This window comes from Aythya marila (genome assembly GCF_965140915.1).
Source record: "Aythya marila genome assembly, chromosome: 13".
Taxonomy (NCBI): Eukaryota; Metazoa; Chordata; class Aves; order Anseriformes; family Anatidae; genus Aythya; species Aythya marila.
The window spans coordinates 17707881-17731142 of record NC_139054.1 but is presented as its reverse complement, the minus strand read 5'-3'; the positions used below and the strand labels follow the sequence as shown (position 1 = coordinate 17731142).

The 23262-nt window shown below is 48.6% G+C and overlaps 1 protein-coding gene across 2 annotated transcripts in view; it reads left to right on the top strand.

Annotated features, from left to right (window-relative positions):
• The window catches only part of PAK3 (p21 (RAC1) activated kinase 3), an 87944-nt gene that overhangs the window by 38438 nt on the left and 26244 nt on the right, over window positions 1-23262 (top strand). For both annotated transcript variants that reach the window (XM_082770992.1, XM_082770991.1), the window contains exons 2-3: window positions 14247-14443; window positions 19995-20095. In XM_082770992.1, coding sequence (XP_082627118.1) covers window positions 14269-14443; window positions 19995-20095 — 276 coding nt within the window. In that variant the 5' untranslated portion in view covers window positions 14247-14268. The remainder of the gene's footprint in view (window positions 1-14246; window positions 14444-19994; window positions 20096-23262) is intronic.

The following is a 23262-nucleotide window of genomic DNA, read 5'->3' as shown; positions in this document are numbered from 1 at the left end:
GCTGGCCTTTCTCTCCTCTAGGCCGAGAGGCCGAGGCTCGGCTTTTGGCAGCTGAAAGCCCAGGATCACGGTCCTGGCTCTGCAGACCAACGCGTGATTTGTCTAACGAGGGCACGGCAGGACGTCCCTGCTGCCCGCAGGGGGCCCGGGCTTTGCCTTCACACATCCTTGGGCACGAGGCTCTCACTGCTGGCACCTCGGTGTTTGGCCCCAGCGTGGCAGGCAGCCCGCTCTCGGCGTGCTGAGCCTTGGGGCTTGGCTTCACGTGGAGCAGGAGGACAATTTGGTTCCTTGTAAGAGCCGGACTGAGTCAGAGGGGGCGGGCAGCGGGGATGTTTTGCTCGCAAAGGCAGGGAAGTGGGATTGAGGTGGTTGTTAAAGGAGTGTCCGGCTCCTCGGGCTGGAAGGGCCCGGGGAAACCTGATGCTGCATTGCTGGAGTCTGTTCCCTGACTTCGCTGGGGATTGAGTAAGGCTCTGAATGTGTTGAGGTCCTTGCACTTGTAGCCGTAACGCTGATAAGCAGAATTGAATTAAATGATAATAGAGGAAAGAGCTGTCTTCCCCGTGCTGTTATCTGGTTTCTCCTGATAGAAGTGTCTGCATCTAGGTTGTTTTAGGTTTTATTTTGTTTTCCCATGGTGTCATACTCCCTTTAATAAATAATTTGTGGTTCTTTGTGACAATTTTCTTTACTCATGAAGAGAGGAGATCCAGTTTCACATCCCTTCTGGCTTTGAGGTGTGTAGTTGCAAACAGCTTCTACCATCTCTTTTCTTCCTAGGATTGCCTTCTGTTTACAGTTGTGCCTGTACCTTGGGAGAATTTTGTTTAATGCAAGGTAAATATTTGCTTTTTTCTGGTACACCAAGGTTTTATTACCTTATTTTGTTTCTGATGGCAAACAAGAGCTGTTTGAGATGCAAGGAATGATTAATTTTGCAGAAGAACCGTCAAGTCTTAAAAGTGGGAGGATGCTTTCTTCCAGGTGTGGAGACTAAACAAACGGGATGGCTTTTTCACAGAGGCTGCTCTTAGACTTCCCTCTGAAATCCACCACAATGGGGGAGAAAAAACCCGCTGAACACTCGCTGCAGTACACCTTTGGCTAGTTTTCCATGTCATTTCTCCTAGCCCAGGTCTGTGTGCTGCCCTGGGGTGAGGCAGGTCTCTGACCTGCCGAGCTGGGCGAGCACAGATCGGGACGTCAACAAATCTTGTTGGTTGCTGTGACTTGTGTGGCCTGGGGCCGTGGCACACTGACGAGAAGGGCTGGCGGAGGTGCATGCTGTCAGCGTAAGCTCTGAGGACATCGCTGGGCTGTCGTGACATGGAGCCTTGCAGAGGGAAGGCAGTGGTTCCTTCTTGTCCTCTGGCCTGGCGTGGAGTTGTATTACAGCCTGCGGCACTCTGAAATCGCCTGGAGCCTCCCGTGCCACCCGAGGCAAGGTGGGGATGGAAATGTCCCACTGCAGGGAGCGGCGCTGGTGGCTCCTCTTCTGTCTGAGCAGGTGAGTGTCCCTTGTGACCTGGTAGGCACCGGCTGCTCACTGGGCTGGGTCCCAGCTCCCGGTAGCTGCTGCCCTTAGGGTTACGTCTCGGTGTGGCTCCTGGCTTCCCTGTAGGACTTGGGTACCTCAGGGAAAAGCAGGCATCTGCTGAAGGCTGAGGGTTGGGGAGGAGCTGACAAAATGCTGCTGGGCAGCCTTTCCTGCGGGGTGGGACCCACGGGGTGACCCCATGCTGCCGAGGACCCTTGGGTGGCAGTTCTGGGTCCCCCAGCACTGCCTTGGGTGTTCCCGTACCTTGGAGGGCTGGCATGGAGGCTGTAGGGCCTCGCCGGCTCCTTTGCTCTACAGATTTCTTTAACCAGCCTCGGGGTGGACACAGGGCCAGGGTGTAACCTCACTGGGGACAGGCTCAGTCGGTGGCGATTCGTGGATCGCAGCCAGCCTGTGCGACCTGTGAGCTAGTGTGCTTCCACTGGTAGTGTGTTCCCTGGTCTCCTTTTGGCTGTTCCAGTTTTGCAATCAAAGCCCTTTGTCTTCTACGGCCTCAAAGGGGTGTAAATTTTGATGGCAGTGATAATATTTTGTCGTCAAGTACGTTCATGGCTTCATATTTGCACGGCCCTGCTGCCAAGCAGCGCGTGGCTCTGTGTGTCAGCCCCTGTCAGCATGAAGTGAGAACACCTCAGGTTTCGTGAGTTTGTTTTTTTTTAACCAACAGCTCCTGTTTGCCCACTGACCTCAGAGCAATTTTAATTCTGCATTTCCAACGTGTGGTGGCATTTCTCTACTCTGCGATCGCCTCCTAGCACCGCAGCTGGCCCTGCAATCCAGCCGCAATCAGGGTGCTCTTTGGTGTGGTGGCACCGCGGCGCACGTGGCTGTCGGACGGCTGGCAGCTCCTCCTGCGGGCCCTGCCCATCGCCAGCCTGCTTGTCTGCCCAGGCCGTGCTGCAGGGACCCTGCTGTGCACAGGAGCATCCTCAGTCACCTCGATATTTACGTCCTGGGGAGCTGCATCTCCAGGCGATCTGTCTCCGTGCTCCCCGGGTTCCTCTGACCACGCTCTCCCTCCAAATGCTATCCTCTCCTCCATGCTGAGCGGCTGCTTCGGTGGCTGTGATGTTTGGAGGCATTTCCCTGGGGCTGGAGCCTCACAGCCCCTCATGGTAAGGCCTGGGGGTCTGAGGCTGGTGGGTGTTTCTCCAGGGGACCTGGAGTACCTCTAGGGTCACAGCTGGACCCTGTGGTGCACAGCTCTGTAACCGAAGCATTGACTCTTTTCTCTGCTTCGTGATTTTGCCCAGACAGTAGTGCCTTCAGACAGGTCCATTTTGTCTGAGATCAAACAATACATCAGCTGTTCTTGGGTTTGTAGTGGTTTTTTTTAGACACTGTCCCTGGCAACAGCGTCTTGCTCGTTTCTCATAGTTTTCTGCCACTTTCACCTCCATTTTCCTTTTCTTTTCCTCCTCAAGGACAGATCAGTGTACAGGCTCCATTTGTGCTTCTGTTGACCTTTTTCTCCTCATCAGTCCAGCACCTCCAGCAGTTTAATGCTCCCCCTTGCCTCTGCGCTTCCTATTTTCTCTGTACCTTGGTGATATTTTGTGGACTTGGTCTCTTTCTCTTCCTCACGTGCCATCCAGGTTGTTGACCCTGTTGCATGTAGTATGTGCCAGCCAACAGCGTGAGGGCTGTCATGTTTCTGAAACGAAACTGACTCTTGATTAGGTTCTTTGAAGGTCTCTGATAGATGTGGAGACACAGGCACCATCTCCCACCTACGTTAGCAGTGGCTGCCGTGTGGCTGTTGGGACGGCACCTGGGGTGGGTGAGCCTGGTGGCCTGGCACCAGGAACCCTGTGAGCTGGCTACAGCCCTCCGAGCAGCTATAAACCACACGTTTATTCTATATTCATTTCATACCGTGTAAAATCCTGCATTAATTTACTCCAATTTACTTTTAAGGCCTGAAATTGTTCTAAATGGAATCTATTTTGGGTCCTGTTGTCCTCTTTCCTCTTCTTCCCTCGCTTTTTTTTGTTTGTTTACTTGTTTCTATGCTTTTTGATGGTTTCTTATTTATGCTGCTTTCTGTGACCCGACGGAGGATTGCATCAGTGTCAGCTGCTGCTCTGGGAGTTCGGACTTCTGCAGGGTTTTGCGTGAGGACCTCCGGCTGCTGGAGAATCACGTACTGAGCAGTGGAGGTGCTTCCCTTCCAAAGGAGCAGGTACTGCTGCTTCTGCACCCTCTGCGCAGAGACAGGGGCACGCCGATGTGTTGTGAACAGACGTAGCTTGGCGCTTGTCTGCTCCCATCAGAAGATGCCCGTGTCCTTTGGCATCAGCGACTTGTAAGGGCGCTCCCAGGTTCTTCAGACGAAGCTTCTTGGCCTGCACAGAGTGGCTGCGTGGTTTGTGCTGTTGGAAAGGTGCAGGGAACAAGAATGAAACACAGACGTGTGTAATACCTGCTGGCTGCTCCAGCTGCCGTTTGTAGCACGGACACGTTTCCAGAACTCCAATGGTCCCTGCTGGCTCAGGAGCTCTCCCATCTGGTGACTGAGGCTGGGATGCCCTCACGCCTGGATCCCACCACCTTTGGGGGAGGTCATTTCATCCTGTGCAGGCCCCGTGTTCTTGGCCACGGGGTGCTGGCTGTAGGCAGGAGGCTCCAGACAAGCACAGAGGAGGTGTGAGTGGTGCCTGAACCCCTTTATTTCCGTGTAGGTGGCCAGAGGACAGAGAACTGCCTGCCTGTTGTGATGCGGAGTCAGACAAGAAGTGGGAACAGGGCACTGCTCTGGGACAGAGGGTTTGCTTTGTGTTTGGAGCAACGCTAATTGCTGAGCCCTATGACAAGATAAAAATACTGGTCTGTAGCCGAGAAAACAGCAGCTTCAGCGTGGGGCTCTTGTTTTGCTTTCTGCGTGTGGGTTTCATTTCTCCCCTGACCTATTTAAGAACAGCATTTGAGTTTCCTCTCGTGGTCTTCCCAGCCTTGTGCTCTGAAGCCGGGGTCTAGCAGGCACCTGGAACCGAGCGCACAGCAGCCGCTGTGCTCCCCTCCGCCTGCCTCGGCCCCGCGGTGCCCCCGAGGCAGTCAGGCCATTACGCGCGATAAGATCACTAACGTAGCAGGCGAATATTAGATATATGAAGCTAGTCAGCTGTAAATAAAAGGCCTGGCCAAGAATAAAAGGCAAAACGTTGTCCCTGGGGAGGCGAACGGGGATGTGAACGCCTTCCTGCCCTAGTGCCCTAAAGAGATGATGCAGAATCTGGAGCGCATCCACCTCCTGGGCGAAAGGCTTGTGACAGCCGGGCTTCAGTCACTCCTTACCTGCAGGCAGGAGCTGTGTCCTTCCAAACGTGACACGCTGCAGTCTTGGGACAGGCTGTGTGGCAGTGCCAGTCTCCGCTTCTGGCATTCGGACACCTGGAAGTTGGCCCCATGCTCCCCTGATTAGGGGACTTTGTCTCCAGCCCCAGGAGCGGAGCTGGCGATGCGCTCCCTGTCCTGTATTGTTCCTTCTCCGAGTGGGGTTCCCCTCCCAGCTCTGGCTGGCAGTCCTGGGCCTCGGGTGAGTCTTTTAGATGTCTGCTTCATCCTTCTCCTCCTCTGTCACATGGGTTTAAATAACATTGTTTACTACGATCCTCAGCTCACAAACCAGGGATTGCAGAGGCGAAATGAGCTGAAAGGTGCCTGGCAGGTGCTGGAAAAGGGCAAATGGCTCTCACCTACTCTTACTGGCATTATATTCCTGCTCCCTCGGCTCTCCCACGGTCGCACAGTGGCTGCTGCTTTGGTTTGTGGGTGTTCAGTGGGGCATGGGCAGTGCTTCAACACCACGTCTGTCCTGCTCGTGTTTGTCGTGGCACATCTTCTGGGAGAGTGGCAAGCACAGAGAAAACTGTGGAAGGGCAGAGAAAGCACCAGCCCCGCAGAGAATATGAGGAATGGGGAAATTGGTCCTTTTTTCTCCTTTTTCCCCCTCTCTTTCTTCTTCCAAACCTTGTTTGATGCTTTTTCTTTTTTTATATATATAAACAAAATGAAAACCATCACAGGCAAGATGCCAACTGGCTTATTAAAGGCTGTCCTAATGCACTGGCTGGAGTTCAGCAGGAATTTAGGGTGCCCAGAAAGTACAAAGTCAGGGGCTTTATATATACATTGAACTTTATTATGGAAGTCCCAGCAAGGAGAAGCTCCCATGGGTGTAGTTATAATGGCGAGAGAGAGAACAGCAGTGGGAGCAAGCTTAAACTTGCCAAAACACGGTTCGTGATGTCTTCTCTGCCCAGATCGATGACTTTTCTTTTAGCCCAAGTGTAGCAGGGGTTTCAAAGCTGTGCTGGAGAGTGGCCCAGTTCAAGGCCCCTTGCTTGTGGCTCATGGTGCTGTCAGCCTTCCCCACAGGTGCTACGTGGTGCTGTGCCTGTGAGTGGGACACAAGCCCCAGTTGCATGCACACTAGAGAGGCACAAGAAATGAGGAAGAGAGGATAAAAGGGAGGAGAGTATGGGAAGGATGCTTGCAAGCTTGCTCTGATTTGGTGCAGGGAAGAAGCCCGGCTCTGGGTTCTGAGGATTGCTGTGAGCCTTTGCCTTTCCCCAGCATCGTCACAGCCCTTTGGTTAAGCCACTGCAGAGACGCTGCTCCAAAGCCTCCCAGTTTTTCCAGACGTTGGTAAGAAAGTGTGAGCTGGAAGCACTTTGGGGATGTGAGAAGGAAGGGGCCTGGGCAGGATCATTGCCACGCTCACGTGCTGAATTCATGGCAAGCGGACTGCTTGTGAGCATCTCTCCCTGCGTGGCTTACGGAGGGGATGGCTTCTGGTGGCTGTGGTCCTGGGCAGTGCTTCAGGACAGACTTGAAGTTGCAAACTCAAATTGTTGTCGTGGCTATTTTAATCCAAGTGATGCGGTTTTTACTGCTGCTGTGACGTAGCCGTCCCCAGTAAGTAGCCTTTCTTGGCTTAATTTTGACTCCTCTTAGTGAGCAGAAGTGAATCTGAGACGTGAGCTCTGAAGTAAGAATAATGAAGTCCATACGGACAATTACTTCAGTGCATTTACAACAACTTAAATCTGCACTTCATTTTTGCACAGAAGCTTTCGTGTGTAGGCAAGGACGAGGGATGCGAGCTGGTGGAGCGGGAGATATCTGATAGGCACGACTGGCTCGGAGACATCCTCTTCTGCTTTGCGGAGCCCTTCAGCTGTGTAAATAGAAAGCAAAAGGGGTGGAGCGGTAAGAATTTTGGGTTTTCCTCACATCTGAATGCCTTTTCTGGGTATTAATTCCTTGCTTCTCATCAGCCTCAGGGAAATGTTTACCAATACTTTTAAAGGAGGCAGCCTGCAGGCTGGGAGCTCCCCGCTGGCTCTTGCTGGGTGGCAGAGGAGTCCCAGAGCCCTGGCCTGCTGGCATGCACCACCCGCAGCCCTTCCCTTTGTCAGGGGAAGCTAAGTTCCTTCTCTGATCCTGGGAGTTACCTCAAAGTGCGTTTCTTAACATTTCAAAAGCCATACACAGTGGGTTTGTGCTGTCGGTGGCCCTGCGGCCATTTTTCTGGCCATCTTCTTGTGCCCTGCTGCACTCGCTTCACCCACTGGAGTGTACTGCCTCACTCCCTGGGCTGCTGTGAGGCTTAATTAGCGAACGCCCAGATCCGGTTTCAGTGTGGAAGGCGGCTTCTGTGCCCTCACTCCTTCCCCTCACAGGTCACGGAACCATCCCAAAGCTCATGCGGTTTAGTGAGTAGCCAGGACCCCAGTGTGAGTGTGGGTTAAGCGGATCTCTTTTGTTTTGACGTGATTAAAACACCCACAAAGCAAAAAGGTCGGGCCTCAGCCCCATCCCGGCAGGCTGCAGAGTTTGCTCTCCCTGTTTTTTCGCTGCTACATCGAAGCCTCGGTGCCCTTGTTGATATTACCTTGTGCACTCAAGTGCTGCATAAGCACAGCCCGTAAACTTATGCCGAGCTTTGAACATCCCTGGCTTTCATGATGGAAAAAAGCCCATACTTTGCTTTTTGCACGCGGCTTTTTTAGTGGGACTGGGTGCTAGGAGTCTGCAGAGCAGCAGCAAGCTTCTGCCACGAGGGAAGCGGTGCCTGGAGCGGGTCGGGTGAAGGGACATCATGAGACAAGCAAGGTGCATTTTGCCAAGTGCTGCATCTTGTTGCGTTGGCAGTTTGTAAAGAAAGGGCCAACAAAATTGTTGAAAGAAGTGCAGTTAGGTAGGCTAAGGGTTTGGAGGGAAGAGATCCTGGAAGGCTGTCTATTGAAAAATTCTGCGAAATGAGAATTAAGCAGAAAGCAAAGCGTTTGCAGGTTATTTTCATGAGTTTCGACAGACTCCACTGCTTCAGTCTGCTCCCAGCATTTAGCAACTTAACTGGGGGGACTCTTGGGGTCCAGACAAAGGACAGAATAATTTAAATCTGAAGAAATGTTTAGTAAAATAAGACCATTAAACTGACTGCTACTGCATTCCCATCCTTTTGTTCATTTATTTGACATTATTCCTGCAAATGAACTGTCAAGAGGGACTTTTAAACCAGTATTAGTGAGTCACTTAGTAAAACTCTTAATGCTGCAATTCATAACAGAAACTTGATTCTCAGCCTTGTGTTTATCCCATCTCAGAAAGGAAACAGCCACAAGTCCCTGTGACCAGGGTAGTTTTGCCTGGATACAACCCGAATTCAGAATACCGCCTGCATACAGCGAGCTGCTTATGCAGGCCTGTTCAGAGGCCAGGAGTCACTTGTCACAAGTTTCAGAGAGTAACTTCTGAATATACTGGAGGAAATCATAAGCTGCATACAGGGTGTTTGCAAACAGAAACAGGGAGTACATTCATCAAAGAAATCACTGCGTTTGAATAATTTTCTCAGCCCAGCGCTTGTTTACCTGCCTGTGAGGGGAGCGCGGAGGCCTAGTTGGCAAATGTGTGTATTGTGCTTTGAGACAGTCCTGTGAAAGGCAGTATGGCAGTGAGGCATTTCTTTTAGGGTTTCTAGGGCTGTAATTCCCCCCATAGTTTGTGTGAACACTGCCGTTTTTCAGGGCAGTTAGCAGAGGCGAGGAACTGCTGTCCCATGGCACCTGTGCGTGGTAGGCCCTGGCCAACAGCCCTGCCTTGGCTGATGCCGAGCATGGTGGCCCTTGTCAGAAACACCTCAGGGCCATACTTCACCCTACCCACATTTTGGGGAGAAGGCAGCAAGCCTCTCACATGGCAGTAGTGAAACTCTGACTGCATCTGCTCTGTGCAGCTCACCAGCTGCGCTTCCAAATGAGCTTTAAAAGGGCTGCAAATGAACACGTGGATGGAGAAAAACAGATACAGGCCTCCAGCAACTGCACTGGAAAGTACTGTGTAAATACCTTCAGCTAATATTTAACAGAGTATCTTGGTACTCAGTACCTAGAAAGAATCCTTCTCGGTTACAACACCATTGATTTCTGGGAAACGGATGCCTATTGCTGGGAGCAGACTTTGGCCCATACAGCTAAGTAATAAAATCGCTTTTTGCAGGAAGTATATTTATAAACAAAGAGCTCTGGGGAAAAAAAGAGCATTGCGTCTTCAAGTTACATTTGCAAAGCTACTGCCTGAATATTGGCATGGCTCCTTCCAGTCGAGGGATCTTAGAAACAGTTTTGCTGCATCACAAGCTGCAATAGTATCTCTGAGGCTTTGAAAATGAACCCCAGTGTCTCTGCAAACAGGATGCTCTTTGTGAGTTTTAATTGGAACCAGTCATGTCTGAATGCTGCAGACTTGGAAATAACGTGACTAACCTAAGAAAGCTATTCAAGACCTATCTGCAAACAGTATTCCCCAGATACACACGGGTGAAGAGCTGACTGGGATAAAGGCCCAGCACGAGATTTTGCTCTGAACTTGAACTGAATTGAACCAATTTTGTGTGTGTGTGTGTGGTGTTCTGAAGGCATTTGGGTGCATTAAGTATCTTCATCTCCTTTCCATAACTTGGCAAGAACTGGATGCAAAAAATATTCTAAGACAGGTTTTTGCAGAGGGGGAATTGAGTCATGGAGAAGCTGAATGCCCTGTATTTAAAGTCCGTGTTTGTCTTTACCCTTACAAAACTGACGGTAGGAAGGGGTGGGGTGGAATGAAAGGGACATTGAATTTGTTCCCTGACCCTGTAATAGTTGTGTTGAAGTCACCAACCTGGTTGCGAATTTAATTTCAGTTTTGCCACTTGGCCATGAAGCCCTAGCTAACGTACTTGAATTTGTTTTTGTTGCTGTGTTTTCAGTAGAATAGTCTGCTTCCGTAAGTACTCCCTTAAAGCCTTTGGCTGTTGTAAGGAGCCTTCTCTGGACATAGGTGTTGGGCATCTGCCTTTGCATGTTACTGTCTTACCAGTTTATTTTAAAAGGGTTACCAGCACCACCTTGGCTGCTCTGATGGGGTCTTAGAAGAACGAGGTGAGAAAATCCTGATGATTGTGCACTCTACCCTTGTGGCAAGCATGAGCTGGGCCCTTCCAAAAGCTGTCCCTGAGGACAACCAGGGTGGCTGCTGCAGCTCTGGCACAGGATGGCAAAGTGCTCAGGGAGGTGTGCTGTCACAGCCCTCAGAAGCAGAGTGCAGTGTTTCACAGGTCTGCTGGGAGGTTTTGCCAGGCCCTCGCAGACTCCTCCACAGAACTGTTCTGCAGTCTCAGTGCTGTTTTTATTTTAAATTTCCTCCCTAGGGCTGCAGGAGGATTCTAAAAAATGTGACACGAGTGAAAACCAACACTGTGATGGCTCCCTGGATTTGCAAGAGTTGTGGAATATTAGCTCAGAGACCCTGGGCTCCTTTCCCTTCAGTCAGTCTTGTGGGTTTTGCAATCTTTTGGGTGTGGAGTACCTTACTCTACAAATTCAGTATTGTTCTCCTAGAATTTGCAATTCTGATACAGGTGGGAGGTTGAGTTTTCTCTTTCTTTCTTTGTCTTGCCTAGAAGCTTGCTTTCAATAGCTTCTTAGGAGAAGGTCTTCAGTGGATTATGTGCTGCTTCTGTGCTCCTTGGCCCTCCATTCTTTGCAGGTTTTCTCAAAGTTGGAGCAAATCGGTACAAAACACTAAATATGACAGTGTATCTTATTGTGCCATGATGCACTGGTGTATGGAAATTCTCAAAATTAGAATGAATGGAAGAGCAGATGGGCTCTGATCAGGAAAACCATAAATTGTAAGTCTCTCAGTGTGTATTGCTTTGTGGTTTGCTTTAGTTTTCCTTTAGACCAGCTTTAGGAAGTTAATATCAACCGTTAAACCTTTCAGGCTATCTTCCCCCCTCTTCTTTCTTCTGGTTTAGATGTGAATAAAAGAGCTTTGTACAGTTCTTGAAACTGAGCCTGAAACAGCTCTGAACAAAATATAGTGTTCCTTTCAAGATCTTGGAAATAATTACATCATAGGCAAATTGGGCCAGAAACCGTTAATGGTATTCTTTGTGGAACGAAATCCCATGGGAGGACCTATTTCAGCAGACTGGCATTGTTTACAAACAGATACAGTGACGGATACAGTTGTCCCATTCTGAGGGCAGCTGAAGCTTTGTGCCAGATAATAGACTTCACAGAATAAATGTCTTGCTTTTGATAACAAGCTGAAGGCGTGCTTTGCTGCTTCTGTGGTTGCCCTCACGCTGATGATCTTGGGGAGCGAAGGCTGTCTTTGGCACCGGAGAAGTATCTGTAGGTGGGTTAAAGAGCAAATAAAAGCCTGTGGGGATTGCTTGGTGTTGGGAGAGAAAAGAAAAGCATCCCAGTGGCATGGCTGCAGGATGTCTGCCTGCTCAGAGCACGGCGATGGTGCAGGCTGGAAGATGCTGCAGATGCAGAGCCTTGCTGGCAAAGGGCTTTCTGGAGCACCATGGCTCTGCTGGGCAGTCCTCCCTACCCTTCAGTCCTTTTCAATGCTGGCTCTTTTTTCCTCGTTACTGGAAACTCTCATGCATTTCAGGATAAAATCACAAAGATCATTAGCGTTAACTGTTTGACCTAAATCTACAGAAGCGTTTAGTTCTCCAGATAAGTAGGCTAGTCTGTACTTGAAAACCAGATCAGCACAAACCCTCGCCTAGGCATAACTCTTGCTACTCCCTGATGGTACAAAGCACGTTGTTGCCCACATACGTGCTGCCATAGGCAGCTGAGCCCTATTCCTCTGCCATCACAGCCAGTCTCCCAGTAGGTCTCTACCTGGGTGGCTGGGCTGTGTCAGCAGAGCCCTCTTGTGGGGACCCGACACATGCCAGTGGACCAGGATTTTCTGTGCCCGTTGCTTCTGTGCTTTCCCAGTGATGTGTTCCAAGCGACAAAAGCATCTTTCTGTCTGCCAGCTGCCTCCAGCACACAACTTGGTTAGCTTAGGGTGCGTGATCTCTTCCACGCTTCCAGGCACGAAGGCGAGGCTCTGGGGACCACCAGCTGGTCGGTGGGTGCCTGAGGTTCAGCCTCACCTCTAGTGGAGGTGAAAACTCAGCTGGAGGTAAGGGCTAGCAGTCCACAGCGGCCTTGAGACCAGTGGTAGACATCCCCTCTGGCTGGTGAACACTTTGTTGATCTGCCAGTGGAGCAATTCTTTGAGGTCTCCCGAACTCTCTGAAGGCAAGGCCTGCCCAGTTAACTCAGATCACTAATTGAACACAAACCAGTTGATGAAGTCAGCTGGGAAGAGTGCTCATACAAACTGCTCCCCCAAGGGCGGTGAGCAGATGGGCGTTGGTGATGTCTTTAGGTATGTGTTGGTGAATCGAGACCTCGGGATCCCTGCTTTGTGCTGTGCGTGCTGGGGAGAGGGCTGGACCAGCTTGTGGTGGGGTTATCAATTGTGTGACCTTGGGGACAGAGCCTGGGATCCCTTGGGGATCAAGACGTTCAGAAGCCCAGCTTTGTAGACCCAGGGACTAGTGCAAGACGGAGATGTGAGGAGCATGTTTCCTGTATTGTTCTTATCATTAGGCAGATGCTTTTAATCCCAGATCTGTCATTATGGGATCTTGTCTAGATGAAATTAAAAACATAAATAAAGTAGTTCAAAAAAAATAAAAAATAAAATGATTGGTTTATGTGCAGTAATTTGAAAATGGTAACAAAGACTAAAATGCCCACGTCATCGTGAAAAACAGGCTAGAGTAAAACCATTTTTCAGTTGGTCATTTAGTGTTTATACGGAAGGAATTCTCAAGTAAGGCAACGTGGGTTTGATTATCCCCTATTAATATATCCGACGGAAATCCTGGCAAAATTTCAGCTGTATCAAAGTAAATGCTATTCTAGAGAGCTTTAACCTCAGTCGTGGAAAAAAATTAAAAAAAAAAATTAAAAAAAAAAAAAATGAGGCAGCTTTACCTGACTGATGTGAGCACAGCGGTGCTGCTACCCATCGAGATGCAGGACCCTGTTGTGTGACAGTCACTGTCTTTGGCTGATGCTCCTGAAGAAAGCTATGACTTCTGCAGCTAAAAACATGAGTTGCCTCATCTCAGATTGAAGAGAGGAGCTGCTGACTGCACTAACGTGTTATCTGTGAATCAGCACACGGGAGGATCCATCCGACAAGCACAGTGGCCTACATGTGCCTTCCTTAAATGGAGCTACATTCATTTTGGAGGGGTTGGAAGGCAAGGTGCTTGGAGAATTGTAACCTTTAAAAATATGCACTAGAGCCCACATCACATCTGATCTGTTTGAAATCATACTCTATTTTCAGGTCTTAAAACAGTCGGAGTTCATTTTACCAAGCGCTGGTTGTTTGTTAAACCAGCTGGCTAATCCAGGCTTGAATTTTAATATTTAGGATACACTGGAAAGATCAGGAATTTCAAAAGCAGTACCTGCATTGTGTTTCCCCACCTTGCAAATCTTGTATAACAATTTCTGGGTGTTTTTTTTTTTTTTTTTTTCCTTAGATCAGTAACCCTGTTCTCAGGGGGTCAACAGAAGGCTGTGCATATCCCTTCCTTCTGGTGTACCATGCTCAGGACTGTATGGTGCTGTGCTCAAAGCTGTGCCACAAACAACCCTGCAGTACCCATGTGGGAACAGGACAGAAAGAGGAAGACTTGAATGTTTTCAGGGTGTGATCATTTTCCTGCTTAGGTTTTGACTGATTTTAAAGCCAATGCTTTGCTCATTTTTATGTGCAAAAATATTTTTAATCGGTGCTTCTGAATAAATTTCCTTTGGCAAGATGGTTCCTTTTGAAACGCCCCACTCTCAAGAGTAAACCCTCTGCAAACACAAAGTGGGGAGGGAACAGATCTTAATGCTTGCTATCTATACCAGCTCAGCATCCACCCTCTTTCTTATATCAGACAAGTGGTCCGCTAGTACAAGACAGTTTTAGTAAGTCATGTGAACGTGGCTTTGGAGGTCTGGTTCTAGAGGAAAGTTTGGTTTGTAAGCAATTGCATAAAAAAAAAAAAGTTGTAAATATTAAAAAAAAAAAAAAAAAAAAAAAGACTTTATGAAGGATAAAAAAAACTTTATTTTTGAAGTGGTACAATGATTTTTAGGAATTAGTCACTGCATGTATTTATAGCAAACACAGTAACCTTATTCAGAGCAACCCTCTAGCAGACAGGCTTCCTTATTCCAGCAGAAGGCTTTTTTCTTTCCACTCCTCCCTAGGACACCGGCCTTGGCATCCTCCCTTGACAGGCATGCTTTCTGTTCTGCTTTTGCAGGAGGCTGTGAGGGCTGCTGAAGATGTCCGATAGTCTGGATATTGAAGAGAAACCTCCAGCCCCACCGTTGAGAATGAACAGCAACAATCGCGATTCTTCAGCACTAAACCACAGTTCAAAACCGCTCCCCATGGCCCCTGAGGAGAAGAACAAGAAAGCCAGGCTGCGCTCCATCTTCCCAGGAGGAGGGGATAAAAGTAAAGTATCAGCAGTGCGAACGGGTGGCTCCACCTTTGTCTTGCTTTCTGTCCGTTGCTGTGTTTACTTTCTGCCTCTGTTTTCTTTCTGTTTCAGTTGCAGAACATGGTAATTAAAAGTCCTTCCAAAGCCTTCTGTTCCAATTACTCTAGTAACATGTTTCAAAAGAGGAGGAGGTGTTCAGTCAGTTACTTCTTGTCTTTGGGAAGCCAGTAAAACATGCACGCACGTTGTGCGACTTGCCTTTTAAAAATACCTCTACAGTTAAGTTGGGGAATCCTTTTCTTTGGGTTTCGCTTTGGGTTTGCAGTAAAAACAGCTGAAGTTGCGTGCTTTGCAAAACACATTTGCAGAAGTGCGAAGGCAATATGCCTGACACTTTTTTTTTTTAATACACTTGCATTCCATGAACAGGAGCAAGGCTTTTCGTGCTTGTCACTTCTGCAGTGATAGATGATGCAGAATGGCTTTGTTTTAAAACCTGATGGTTGTGGTCATGGAGAGAATCTTTTAAACAGCATTTCAGTTGCATTCTTTAAAATGCATTGGCGGAATGGGGTAAGTCTTGAGTTAATGTATTTGCAGAATCAAGGAAACTTAATCCTCTTTTTTAATGTCATGGGACCTGATGGGCAGCACCCGTGAGTGCTGAGGGAGCTGACTGATGGCATTGCAAGGCACTCGATTATTTTTGAAAGGTCATGGTGATTGGATGAGTTGCCTGACAACTGGAAAAAAAGTGATGGGCCCTTCTGTCCTCCAGAAGGAGGATCCAGGGAAGCACGTGCCAGTCAGCCTCACCTTGGTGCCTGGGAAGTTAGCGGAGCAAATCTTCCCGGAAACCATTTCCAAACCAATAAAGGACACTACTTCTGTGGCCAGAAGTAGTCAGCATGGATTTACAAAGGGGAAGTCATGGTTAACCATCCCGACAGCCTTCTACCTCGGGATGATAGGCTTGGTGGTGCAGGGAGAGCAGTGGGTATTTTCTCGAGTGAGGTGCTAACACAGCCTCCCTTGGTACGTCCTCGGAGAAAATCTGCTGAAGCACAATGTAGGTGAGTGGACAGTGAGGTGAACTGCAAACTGGTTGAAATGCTGGTCGCAAAGCGTTAGGATCAGCGCCGTGAAATCCCGCTGGAGGCCAGTCATTCGCAGAGTAGCCCAGGAGCTGAACACTGGGGCCAGCAGCGTCTGACCGCTTCAGTGATGAGCGGGGTGATGGGACAGGCTGCAGCTTTCTCAGCCGGTGTGCGGGTGATGGAAAACTGGGAGGAGTGATTGACACAGCAGATGGTGTGGTGCAGAAACCTCAATGGTCTGGAGAAATGGACGGACAGGAACCTTGTGAAAGTCAAGGAAGGGAGACGCAGAGGGCTGCATCTGGGCAGGAACAGCCCCGTGCACCAGTACGCACTGGGGTCACCCAGCTGGAAAGCACTTCAGAGGAAAAAGACACGGGGACCTCGTCTGTTGTGCCCAGCGCAGTACAGGAGGCAGCATGAACAAACTGAAATACAGGGAATTTGGGGTTGAAATTTACAATTTAAGCTAAACATTTTTGTTGTTTTTGTTGTTTAACTGTGGTTATGGTTGAACACTGAAACAAGTTGCCCAGAGAGGCTGTGAAATCTCCATCCTCGGGGGTGTTCAGCTGGACGCAGTCCTGGGCAGCTGCTCCAGGTGGCCAGCTCTGAGCAGGCCGTGGGGCTGGGTAAATCCAGGTGTCCTCACAGACCCCGGCCATCGGTGACCTGCTGGACCACGCCTCAGGCAGATCTGTCAGGTTCACCCTGCAGAGCACTTCCCCAAATGTTTCCTTCTGGGAACAAAATGAATTTTCAATGGATGCTTTTTAAAGGCCAGATTTAAAATCCATCCCTGCTGGTTTGATTCCCAGAACGGCTCGGGTCACTTCTTCCCCTGGCCGCTGGCAGGGTGGTTTGTGCCTCTCTGAGGGCATGGCTCTAAAGCAGGAGGTGCAGTGCGAAATGTTTGCAGAAACAGGGAGATCCAGAAACGTCCCCTCCTGGAAATGGGCAGTGACATTAAAAATAGACGTAATTAACTATCAGACAGAGCAGTCTTAGGAAGCATGGAAGAGTCATGGTTTTAAATGTGGCTGGGAGGGAAAGAAAGCTAAGAGTTATAGCTTAATTTTGTTGGGTGAAATAATAAATGGAGGAAATTTAACTGGGCTGGTCAAGCTCCTTGAGGTGGTTTCATCGCATGGTCGGCTTCTGGGTCAGGGCATCAGCTGGCGAATGCAAGCTTTGCAGACTCACAGACACACTTTTGAGAGTCCTGCTTATAAACACAGAAGGTGATGAAGACGGCTGCTCGCCCTGGGTGCAACGCTTTGCAGCCTTGCAGATTTATAGGGATAGCCTGCTGCTGGTGTGAGCGCACAGAACATGAAAACACCGTGGCAGTGTGTTCGTGCCCAAAGCTGCAGGAGCTGTGTTGCTCCCCAGACAGCAGGGATGCGAGGATGGAGGTGGTGCTGTGCTCCTTCCCAGGCAGGGGTTTGTGCTGGCACTGCTGCGCTCAGGGGCCCCCACTGTTCGTGCTCCCGGAGTGTAATACCTTGGTTTTCAGGTAGGGTCTGAGCACTTCTGCGTATAAAACCTTGCTTTGGTAAGCCACTGATGACTGTGCAGGGCCCACCTGTGTTTCTCCAGTCAAAGCAAGCTACTGAAGTCACACCTGATCTCCTCCCATCCCTTGGTACAGCTCCTCTCGCCCCCTCGCTGGGGAAGGCACCCCGTTCCCTGGGGCAGGAATACTGAAATACATTCCCGGTGTCACCTGGGATCTGTGTGTGGAGCAAGGAATCGAACCCATTCCCCATGTCCCGTGCCGACGCTGTGACGTGGGACGTTTTCTTTGGAGGTAGTGATGGTGGTGGGACCACGGTGTTTCCTTTCAGCAAAGTGCTGTTGCCTCAGGAGACCTGAGAACAGAAGGCAATGGCTCGTGCTCTCCCAGCAGTTTGCATCCAGCCTTGCTCTTCCAAACCCCCTGCGATTGCTGTGCAATAAATTAATGTCAAGTCTGAACCCTGCAGAGCACTGAACCTAAGGCAGTCAGAGGGGGCAGGCCCGGCACGGCTCAGATCCTCCTTTCACCTCCAGAGGTACGTCTGTGTAAGGATCACTGGGAGTAACATCGCTCCCAGAGAAGGTGCTGGGTGGAAGGGGAGTCTGACCTGAAGTCGTCTGGGTGCCTCCTGTCCAGAGAAAGGACAGCGGAAAGGAGTGAAGCTCCAGGAGTTTCAGATCAGTGGAGGAGAAAGAAGAGGATCAGGCTGCTGGGGGGGCTGCGAGGAGACATTTAATTCTGTGTGTAGTTTACACCACATCTGCATAGGGGAGCCCTGTGAAACAGAGGAGCCAAACGGTGAGGACGGGCCTGGGATGCTTGTCCCCACAGGAGGGGCCTGGAAAGGCCGAGTGCTGCTGCTGCTGGAACGTTTTCTCTAATACCTTGTTTCACACACAGATTTGACTATTGCTTTAAACTGAATTTGTTGACCCTTTAGATCTAGTTTTCACCGCATTTGCTTGCAAATGATGAGGTAAGGAGAAGGCAGCGTTATCTACACCAAAAAGTTAGGTGTGCTGAACAAAGATGGCATCTTCTAACTGGCAACATTTATCCTGAAAATTAAAGCAATGCCACCTTAGAGATAAAAGAAGGCAAAAAGCCTCTGCATTCATATGTGATACATTGCTGCTATCCTTATTGAATGCCAAGTGAAAATAATTCATCAGTGAACATTGTGTAGGGGGCTGCAGTACAGCCGAAAGGTGGCAGTTAATTATTTAATGAGGATGAATGCAACAGCGCAGGGAAAGAGTTAGAAATATCCCAAGTACTCTGGATTTTAATTAGGAGGAGCAGAGCATCTTCCAGCTAAACGAGGCTGCAAGGTAGAAGAAGAAAAATGAGGCAGGAGAAGCTTTCCTTTATAAGATAAAACACGACTCGGAGTGGCTTGCTGCGGGGAGCCGTGCTGTCTGGGAGCAGAGGCAGAGGCAGGACGGGAGGGGTGCTGCTGCCCTGGGAGCTCAGCCCTTGGGTGAGGCGCCTGGGGGAGCTCATGGAGTGGGCAGATGTAATGCTAAAACACGGGCTGATTACGAGTCCGTGAGCAGCGAAGGCTGATGTGACAGAAGATAGATTTTGCAAAGCTCTGTCATGGCTGACAGCGGTGTAAAGGGGAAGCTTGTGATGGAGCTTGCAGCATTGTCTTCCTCCAGCTCTTTCAATGTGCAGAGCAGGGATGGCGCTGGCACTGCACGGAGGGAATATCGAAGGTAAAGATGGGAACTGAGCAATTGCTCCTTTCCCTCCTGCTGATGTGTAACTGTGGCACACGTCGTCATTTTCCTATTACCGTTAATAATAAATGGTCAAGCAGTGGCATTTAGAGATCCTGATGGAGGGTCCATCGAGATAAGCACAGTATAAACATCTTGTACAGCTCTGGGTTGCTCAGTTGTTAGCATGAAGTCCTATTTCACCAGACCTACAGAACAAGCTGCTCAGGGCTGTAATGAGGATACCTACAACAGGGATACATGAGATGAATAGAAGGATGGCAGAGGAAAGGCAGGACCCTGAGGTGCAGGGTGCTCAATTTATAGACATAAGATGATGCCGTTTTTTAATTATTTTTTGCATGCATGCATCATGAGAGTTTTGCATGTGTCTTATTTCCTGAGTTTGCATTTCTAACTTTCCCATCCTACAAGTGGACACTGTAATATTTGCTCCGTTCCCATCACTAGGATGTAATTTTGTCACTGAGATGACAAACGTGTTTGGTAGAACAGCAGCTTCCCCCTCAGCTGTTACACCCCTGGCACTAAGGAGGATCCCACAGATGCTGTGCACAGGGTTGTTCAGCCACATGGTGGTCTCTCCCGGAGCGTGTGGGTGCTCCAGGGAAGCCAAATAATTCAAGTACTCGTCAGCAGAATGGGGATCTGAACACAGGTTTATGCTACCTTCAGCTGTGTTTGGGAGTTTGCCAAACACCCTGCCTGTTTTCACAGGACTTTTAGGAACCTGGTTATCTTTAAAACCTCTCCCCTCTGAGCTGGCTGACTTCGTCAGGTTCAGAGCATGGTGGGGCAGACACGCGTGCAGACAGGCTCCCACGTGCACATCCTGGAGACTTCTGCAGGAGCCCAGAGAGCAAAGTCAAACAGGAATTCAGTGGCTAGATAAGAAAACTTGGTGGAGAAAAGAACTGACAGTAGAAGTCGTACTGGGTAGAGGTGGCATAAGGAGACTACTTCGTGAACTTGAATTCCCTTGCTTTGGCAGCTGTGACACCGATTGGAAGAAAACCAAAATCCAATATCACCTTCTAGACCTTCTCAAAGCGGGGGCTGACGTTCAGGCTGGTGTTGTATTGATTGTCAAGTAACCTTTGAACTGTTACCCAGTTTTAAAACCCTGTTTTGAGTGCACATGATTGTGATATTTTTTTGAATGAAAAGCTGTACAGAAAATAAGTGCATGTTAACGTTTTGCCCCTAGCCAACAAGAAGAAAGAGAAAGAACGTCCGGAGATCTCTCTTCCTTCAGACTTTGAACACACGATTCATGTGGGGTTTGATGCCGTCACTGGAGAATTCACAGTAAGTGACTGCTATGTTGCATGTTTACTAAAACTTCCATTTTCTTGATGGTAAAATAGCTGCCTGTTGCCAGAAACGTCAGATGACAACAGCCAGGCTGTGAAGAAAGAGACCTTTATTTTTGGGTCTTAGGGTTTGGGGTGCTTTACTTCTGATTCAGGCTGCTTTTTTTTCTCCAAGGATTATCAGCAGAGTGTCTGTGGAAAATGAAAACTTAAGAAAAACATAGGTGTCTGCTTTTACCAGTCCCGCAGGCTGGTTGTTCAGTCTTTGGGAAAGCACCGAAAAACCCCACACATGTGCATAGCATCTGTCTTGCTGTAGACACTCAGCCCCAAAGTGCAAAGTCCAGCTGCTCTGCAGACAGCTCTTGGAGATGCTCAGAAAGCAGCGGCACTGTGGAAGCCCGTTCATTTTAATTCAGTAATCTTCAAACTGTGCCCATTAGGCTAGGTGATTAGATGAGTATCTAGCCTTTATGTGTTAATAAAGTAGCAGTCAGCTTTTTTTCCTTATATCACAAAGTACATGAAGCATTGGGAAAAACGAGTCTGATAGAAGCTACTTGAAGTCTGTAGGGGACTTCAAAGCATTTTCTCTCAGACTGCTGGCTAGGGGCTGAAACCAGCACTCAGCGAAGCTGAGGTGGCAGTAAGCTTACACTTGGTTGAACTGCGGAGGTGAGAGGAGACATCAGCAACTCTCCGTCCCATCGGTAGGACCCTGGGAGCTAAGTGGTCAGACGGTGTTCTCACCGTACGTCAGGCTGCGGCGTGTGCTGCATACACCACGCAGGATGGGACAAATCACTCGCTTGGACAAAGTCTGCTTGGTTTCTGGAATTTGAGCCCTAAATGTTGCTTCTTCATCACTTTTTTACTTTTGTTGCTATTTTTGCTTCTCAAAAGCATTTCAGGAGGCTGGAAACTTTCTGTACGCTTCAGCAGCAGCAGTAATGGTACTAGCAACAGTGAAAGGAAAAGGACGCACATAATGAAAAAAAAGTGTCTTCAAAGAAGCAGTGAAACTGGAAAATTCTTAGTAACTAGGAAACACAGCTACATTTAAAATGTGTAGACTAGTTAATTTGCTTTAGTTTAAAAAAAGATAAAATCTTTCAAAATTTATTTTTGTGCTGAACCCTAGTGCTTGATTAAATACTCATTTAAAATACGCCAATGTGGCCATTTGCGTTCAGAAACTTAGCATAAAAGTTTAAAATAGTGTTTTCCCTGCTACCCTGCTTTTTCTCTTTTTCCTCTCTGCCCCTCTCTGTAGCCGCTTTATTGCTCGGGTTTCTCTTCAGCACCATTCTCTATCTTGTTACCACGTTATACGTTCTGCTTTTGTTTTCTCCATTTTTGTGTTGGAGTTTCTTACTTCTTCCTTCCTCCCTTGTTTCGCTGTTCTCCCCACTGAATGTTGAGCTATTCTTCCTTTCCTCTATTCTTCCTTTCAGCCTACTGCCTGTGTTTCTGCCCTGTGCTTCAGACTTTTTCCTTCTGGCTGTATGCAAACACAACGGGTCACTCACTACCTGTTCTCTCCTAGGCTGGCTGGTGGCAAGGATCCCAGTTAGCTGTGCATCCCTGCCAGCTGCAGCAAAAAGGAGGGCAGCAGAGGTTAACGCACTTGAGTTCTAAGTTCCCTACCTACTTCAGAGATGAGGGTTTGAATCAGTGTGAATATTATTGCTATTATCCACTCCGTCAAAACAGTCTGTAGCTTTGGAGTTTGTTGATTTTCACGAGATGCTACCAGCACGGGTCCTAGCCCTTCACAGGACAAAACGTGGCTAAATATTCACTGTTAATGCTGTAGCACTACTTCTTTTTAATGCCCTTTGAAAATAGCAGACATGAGACGGCTACTGCTTCTCACAACGTTTCTACAGCAATTCTTGTTCCTAAATTGTGCAAGTGCAGTGCTGCACATTGGGAAGGCTCCAACCGATTTAAAACGAACCAAAGGGAAAGGTGACTCCTCCCATGCAGCTTGCCAGCGCAAGGCTGAACTCTGCCATCCTTAGTGGAGCAAAATGTCAGTCAGCAAGGGAGTCGCGCTGCGAAGAGCTACCTGCCAGCCCCCAGTGAGTCTCCAGATGCAAGCATTGCATTTCGCGTCACGTCTGACATGTTTGATTTGTCCCAGCCTGGGTCCAGTTGGTGTATCAGCCGGGCAGTCCTGCTGCAGGGGCTGCCAGTAGCCATACCCCGTACAAATATTCCCACTGTCTAGTGACAACACTGTCTGTCTCCTTCAAAAGTTTGGAAGTGCCATGGGAATGTGCAATCCATGTGCAAATATGGTTTCATGGTTTGTTTTTGTTTGTTGTTAAGTTTCAGATTATTCCAGTTGTCATGCCATTAGTGTTTGCTCTACCGGTTATGTGCGATGCATCGAACCACGTCTTAACACCTAACAGTCACCCCCTGGCTGCATCACCTGACTGCCCTTAGTTGCATCTCAAAGCAAAGTTGGGGACACCTGCATGGGCTCCTGAGTTTTGGCTTTCAGCCTTGAGTACCAAGCTGCGTTGTTGCTCATGAATGTATTTTATATCTCCATTTCACCATGCTTGGAGCAACCCCACTTGCTAAGAATTAGGATATAAAGCCCAAAATAAAACTGGCTCAAACTGTCGGGTGGGAGCATGCTTCCAGAGCTTCATATCGATTGATTTTGAAGAAACAGTTGCATTTTCTGAATGGAGGAAGAAGTGTGGTTTGCAGGGCTTTGAGTGCATCTTGTGAGGCATGCATTTTTGGAGCAGTTTCCTGATCCCCAGTCTAGAATAAGACACGGTCACCAACCAAACTTTTAAAGTTTCAAGATTACAGGATTTGCAAGCGGGAGAAAGGTGTGGCTAAAGCTCCAAAGCTCACACATCATTAATTCAATAAAGCCTTCTGAATTGCCCCAATTTTCAGTCTGGCACGTGTAGGTTATTCGGATTATGACCACACACAACCTCCCAGTGTGAAATCTGAGTTTGACCAGCTGCTTTCTCCATTGCACGTTGTTGACTCATGCAGTGGCCAGTTGTGATCGTGGGACTGGGGAACCATTGGAATATCTCGTGTAGAGCCATTCAAAATTGCTGACCTGGCTTTAAAAACTAGACAAACAGTAAAAGCCCAGATATTTCTCTTTTATATTTATTTTTT